The sequence below is a fragment of the Sturnus vulgaris genome, chromosome 2, assembly GCF_052056855.1.
Source record: "Sturnus vulgaris isolate bStuVul1 chromosome 2, bStuVul1.hap1, whole genome shotgun sequence".
In the NCBI taxonomy this organism is placed as follows: domain Eukaryota; kingdom Metazoa; phylum Chordata; class Aves; order Passeriformes; family Sturnidae; genus Sturnus; species Sturnus vulgaris.
In genome coordinates, this window is record NC_142244.1 from 26,244,940 (window position 1) to 26,251,043 (window position 6,104).

Sequence of the window (6,104 nt, forward strand, 5' to 3'; positions counted from 1 at the left end):
CTATATCAAATAAAGCAATCTAAAATTTTGCTGAATATCGAGACTTTTGTCTCTCATTTATAACAATCTGGGATGTCTTTTCCCACCGATTAACTCCGGGGTGGGATTCGCCCCGCCCCCACCCTGCAATTCCACCCTCACCCAAAATGGCCGCACGGCACTCAACGCCAGCGTGATACTGGCGGCACCGCCCGCCGAACACCTGACGGCGGTTACCGCGGCAACCGTCGCGACTTCCCGCGCCCATTCCCCACCTTCGGCTACGGCAAGCGGCGAGCAGCATAAAGAGCCGGTGCCGGCGGGGGGCGAAGAGCTCCCTGCACTTCCCTGCAGAGCCGGGGACAGGTGAGGGAGGGCTCCGGCCTGGAACGGCTCCCCCTGCTTCCCTGGCTGCACGACCCCCCTGTACCCCCGAGCGCCCCAGCCCGGCCTCCCACCGCCTCCCTTCTGCACGAAGCGAACCCCGTTATCAACAACCCGTTGTCCCCAGGAACAACACCCTTATTCCTAGTTCCAGGGGGATGAGCGCAGGTCCTGCTCCCCCTCGGTCCTCCCCCAGCGCCCCGCTTCAGGCAACATCGCAGCAACTGGGACTCGGGATGCGAGGAAGAAACAGGGCAGGACTGCCCGCACTCAGTCACGGGTCTAAGGATGGGAGTGTGTGGCAAAGATACAGCACAGTCCACAGCCAGCTGCTCAACGGGTAGATGGGTAAAGCCTGCACAAATTTCTGCTGCTACTTCTGTCAGGGAGCCAACGCGGAGCTGTACAAAGACGGAAATGAGGCAGGAGTTGAGGGCAGCCACAGTGTGCACATAAGAGGGCTCACCAACAGTAGCAGGCAAGGAAAGGTCATGAGCCGGGTCTGGGATCCATCCAGGGGACTTCCATAGAGACAAAGCTACCTAGAATATACACCCAGAGTCACCCTAGGAAAACTAGTCAGTAAGTGAGGATCGGGCACAAATACAACTGCTGCATAGCTCAGACCAGTTCTGAAGGCCTAGGCCAGAGCTTGAGTTCCTGTGATTATGCAGAAGGTGCAGGTGGGACCAATCACAGAAATAAACCCTATTAGTGCATGCTTTAAGTGTGGCTGCAGCACATTTGTAGAGGATGGAGTAATGTGCTGTGTCTAGTCTGTGGAGATAGATGTTTAAAATACTCTTGTTCTTTATCTGCTAAATATTGTAGCAAGGGTTCAATGATCATTCAGAATCTGAAGTGGAGGAAGCTGCATACCACCAGCTGCTGAACCACCTGAGGACCACACAACTATAGTTGAATCCCCACCATCACTGGATGACTTACCTGGCGTGGAAGCACCAGTATCTGCAGCCCAGCCATCTGTAGTAGAATTCCCAGTGTCTGCAGACCAGCTGGCTGTCAAGAAACCACCACGTTCTGAGCACCACTTCCTGCTCATTGCATAGTCTGCATCCAGGGAAAGCTCACCTGAGATCAAATTACCTTTATGTGAACTTCCAGGTTTCAAAGTTAAGATGTACACCTCTGAATCTACACAGGATGGCAGTAACACTATTGAGACTGTCTTGTCAGCAGCAGAGATTACATTTGAATCATTGGAGAATCCAGAAGCTTTTGGAGACCCCTATCAAGTTGCAATGAATTATGTGGAGGAACATAAAATTCTACAGATATTTCAGGTGAAATATGTATTTCTCATCTCCTTCCAGAGGCTTACATGAGAAATTTGGCCTGAAGTTAGCTTGAGCCAAATTATCCCTTTCCCAGACCCCTCCTTGTCCTGTGCTTTCTTAAGAAAAAGCAGTAGAAACGGATCTTTGGTGTCTGAAGAGATTCTTGCCTTTTTAAAATTCAGATGGTGTTGGAACAGGAAGTGCAGGCACCTGTCTATCCAAGGATCAATAATTCTTTCCTTCTGTCTCTCTCTGTCTCAGGATATCACAGAAAAACTGCTGGTCCAAAAGCCTGATGACCCCTTGCAGTTCATATTGCAGGAGGTAGGGTGCCTTGCTGGGGCTCTGTGGGGATGGGGTTAGCTTTGCTGAGCACACCGGAATCACGATCAGCCTGGGACTCTTTCTTTGACTGTATGTCTGTTGTCTTTGGAGGAGGAAAAGCATAGGCAGTAGTAGAGTGTCTGGCATGCAAGCGACCATGTGTGCTCTGAGAAGGAGGAAAAGTTTGGGAGAGTGGGGGAAAAAATGGGGTGAATGTGCCCTGGAATTACCTGAGAGGTGAGGGAAGCTTCATGGCAGAGATCTCTGTGACCCTTCTCTAGCTGCTTCTCTAGAGAGCTGTCTCTGCTGATCCTGCAGGGTATTAAAACACAGGTAATTCAAAGTCAGTGAAGTGAGACAATAGTTTGGGAGTGAATTAGAAGTGGGGATTGCTTCTTGGGAGAAGAAAGAGGTTAGAAGAAAGCAGACAGAGGAAAAGAGTGTCTTCTTTCATTGCCCTCTAGTTAGTCAGGAGAGGCACCATCTTTGAGGTTTGCTACTGGGTTCATGGTATACCAAGAACAAAAATTCCAGCGGAATGGCAATGTCAGTTCTGAGCATCAGTGTGAAAGCAAATAAGGTCCCAAATGACTCTTTTCCTTTTCCTTTTGCCCAGGTGCAATCTATGATAAATGCCAGGCAAGCAGAACCAGAGAGACTATCGGAATAGAACAAAGATGTGTAGGTGCTTCTAGAAGAGTGCCTGCACACTCCTTTTGGCCTCCATTGACCTTGCTGTTGTGGTATTGCCACAACATGACTTCACAGCACCATGTAGTCATTGGCAATAACTTGGAAAAGATCTGCTTGTCTTTCTCTTGCCTAGTTCCTCTGTGTTGTATGCTTGTGCTTCCCCTTGGGTTTAAATCCAGCAACCAAGTTTTGGTTTGGAATCAGAGACTGAGATCTAAGTGTGCATAGATTTGTATGCACATATGGCACATCTTGAAGAAGCGGGTCTGCTGAATTTCTATGCATATAAATGCATAAATCTCATATTTAGGCCACTCCAGACTCTGCCTTTCTGTGCAGCTCAGACAATGCAAGGATAAAAGCAAGTGGAGTCAAAAAGCGGTCCTGGACAGCCCACCGCCTTCTTTTTTCATTCTGCATTGGTGGCTTACTGTGTCCTGTTATGCAGCAGCACCAATGCCTATCTAATAGGCTGGTAGTTTGTGTCTGGGCTTTCCCACTGCTTCCAGAGCTCCTGTAATGCTGTCTCTCTGCCTCTTCCACACACTGTATACAGCTGTCTCACCCTTAATCATCACTGTTGGACACTGATCACTCTGCTTTTTGAGGTTGCCCTGCCTATATCATTGTAAGTACAGTGTATAACCAACAGTAAAGCAGCAGTTGCACACATCCTTTATGCTTTCAGAAGATATTGTCACTCAGGAATGTGGGAGGTGAATAAAACCAAACAAACCAAAACCAAACACTGGTAGCCCAGAGAATTAAGAGTCAAGGTGTATTTCGCAAACACATCATTTGAACTGTGTTTGATTTTTGAAACACTTACAGTCCTTGTTTTTATACTATCCAAGTGTCTGTTTCTACCCTGTATAAAAACCTTTTTCTTTCTTCTTCTTGTCTCTTGCCTGACAACTATTGTAAATGTGCAACAGAGCATACTGTTATTTTGGCTTAATAGATTGTCTGTGTGCAGTAGATGCCAGAAAGGGTTTTTATGTCACTATAGGCTTTTATTTTTTTAGGCAAGTGCTCTAATTTCTTGATGAATGGTGGTGTATTCCCAAATTACTATCTCTATGGCTATGAAGAGAGCAGCATAAAAACGTGCATCTATCTATTTTTTAAAAAATAGTAAAGGATGATTGGGTTGTGAGATTCTCCACAGCACAGCTTGGGCACCAAAAGTCTGGGAATAACAGAGGGCAAGTACTTGGCATACAAATTCCATGTGTGAGATGAGTTTCCTTTCTGCCTTTCTCAAAAAGGATCAATTAACTCGTGTGTTTCAAGACTGAAGGCAGGTAAGCACTCCTGTCATTCATCGGGCAGGGAGTTTTTCAAGGTTATTGTGAGCCTAAAGATGGCTCAAGATTCAGATGAAATATTCATTGGTTTTATAAGAGTTTTAATGTAGACTTAGGCATCTAGGTCTCACTGCAGAAGTGAGATGCTTTTGAAATCTCTGCTTTTCTCCAGCAACTGGAAAAATCCAACACTGAGATCTGAGATTGATCTGCTTACAAATTCTTGACCAAAAATGTATCAGGCTGAAAAACAATGTATATGTGCCCTGTCCTAATGTATCTCTGGGGGACAGGAAATGTATGGAAGATGAAGATAGTGTTTGAAGCCTTCTCATCTCTATGGTCATTTGTCAGCACATTGTCCCAGGAGATGGAGGAGCTGACATGTCTTTGTATTTTGTTGTAGAACAGGATTAGGGTGCTTTGGCATACAGCCTTCACTGTATATTTACTGCCTCTGTCATTTGGGTATTGCATTTTGTTACAAAAAGCTTTTGACCTGTAATATGTTTTCAGACTATAAGTATGTGCCTTCAATTTCATGTCAGCATTAAGAGAGTTATGTAAGGGAAGATCCTTAATTCCTCTCTCAGGTAGGTTGAAATGAGCTGGAAAGCAGTCTTCTTACAGGTGACAGAAGTTTTACAATAGAGGCTGTACCTGGCGTTCCTCAATAATCTCAGGGCCACAGTTTTTCTTTGGTGGCCTGGCCACCTCATCTCATGCTAACAAAATTGCTGCGTTGTAGCAAGAAGTCGTCCCCAGTACACATAAGAGAGAGCATCTGTCTTGTCTGTTTCAAGAAAACAGTGTTTTCTGTTCTTTCTACTAAGGAGAGGTCTTTCTCCTTTGAGGAGCACTTTTCTAGAAATGAATGAGGCTGTACCCAGGACAAGCTCTATGGGCTTGACGTGTAGATGGCATGAGACTGGGGAAGGCAGTGTGGGCCAAGGACAATCCTTCCATGTTCACAGACTTGGGGGGCATGGGGGGGATTATGTAATCTCTAAGCAAGGACTTTGACCAGAAATCTTGGGGAACTTATGAGCTAAGGAGAAATGTCACTTCCTTCACCTCAAACCTCTCAGATGACCGAACTTAATTTTATGAAAACAAAAAAAATCCTCCAGAATGTTTGCAGATTAAGGTGTTTAAGGTAGTGTCACACAGCTGTATTTTTAGAACTGCTTCAGAATTATTCTGAAAAATAACTCTAGCTCTAGAAAAAATCTATTTCACATTAAGGCACTGCTGTTTGTGTATAAGAAGGCTTTTCTGTGCTGACGAAAAGTTAGATTTAAAATGGCAATATTTAGTGTAGTCCTAATTCTAGAATGACTGTCCCTTTTCCACAATTTCTTTCCAAAACCATTGTATTTTTATTTCTTCTTTGTAAGTGGGCATTTTTCAACATGACATTAAACTGTCATTAAATTTCTTGCCTTGAGTGCTCAGAAGGAATTTGTAGTTCCTCGAGTGTAACTGAAACTATTCCATATAAGTCCATATAGCACACTAGTCACAGCACATTTGAATGCTCTCCAGAGTGCTAAGCAACATGACTCACATCTGTTGTTTGCTCTTTCTCCTCTCCACAAGGGAAATGGCTGTGCACTGACGTTCATTCTTTTAGAAAGGGTGGTTTGAGGTTTTTTTACCACACCTGTGTATTTCTGTGTACTTCTAATGGAAAAGTCATGAAGTGGAAGGTGTGGAAGTTGGAGGTAGTTTGTAGTTCCCAAGGATGATTCCTCTGTAGTATGAGCTGGGTACTGAGAAAGCACATTATTTTCAAGGAAGAGATTTTTTTGTTCATCCATGGACAGGCCCAGGGTGCAACACCCAATTCATCTGCCAAATGGCATGATCTCATAGTGCCCAGACTGTTTCTGTTGTGAACCTTGTACTCCTCGAGAGGCAGGACGTAGAGGAGCCAATCAGGAGGAAAGTGTAATCCCTGTAAAATAGGTCTCTTGGACCAAAACATCAGTTCCTTTTTCTGCCATTTCTGTATGGAACTGGAAAAGATTCATCTGCCCCAAGCAATACTGAAGTTGCCTGTGTACTGCTTCTAACCAATGGGGAAAAAATGTTGTAACAGCTGATTACAAATCCTTTG

General features: G+C 44.9%; 1 protein-coding gene across 1 annotated transcript; it reads left to right on the forward strand.

Annotated features, from left to right (window-relative positions):
- Nucleotides 1-233: 233 nt before the first annotated feature.
- TEX55 (testis expressed 55) lies at nucleotides 234-5,775 on the forward strand. Its single transcript, XM_014890300.2, has 4 exons — nucleotides 234-345; nucleotides 1,195-1,667; nucleotides 1,923-1,985; nucleotides 2,602-5,775. The coding sequence occupies exons 2-4, from the start codon at nucleotides 1,503-1,505 to the stop codon at nucleotides 2,653-2,655; spliced, it is 282 nt and encodes a 93-aa protein (XP_014745786.1). The 5' UTR covers nucleotides 234-345; nucleotides 1,195-1,502; the 3' UTR covers nucleotides 2,656-5,775.
- The last annotated feature ends 329 nt before the right edge of the window (nucleotides 5,776-6,104 follow it).

Coding starts and splice junctions, on each gene's coding strand:
- TEX55 (XM_014890300.2), top strand. CDS start 1,503: ATGTACACCTCTGAATCTACACAGGATGGCAGTAACACTATTGAGACT. Junction 1,668..1,922: donor AAATTCTACAGATATTTCAG/GTGAAATATGTA, acceptor TCTCTGTCTCAG/GATATCACAGAAAAACTGCT. Junction 1,986..2,601: donor TGCAGTTCATATTGCAGGAG/GTAGGGTGCCTT, acceptor CCTTTTGCCCAG/GTGCAATCTATGATAAATGC.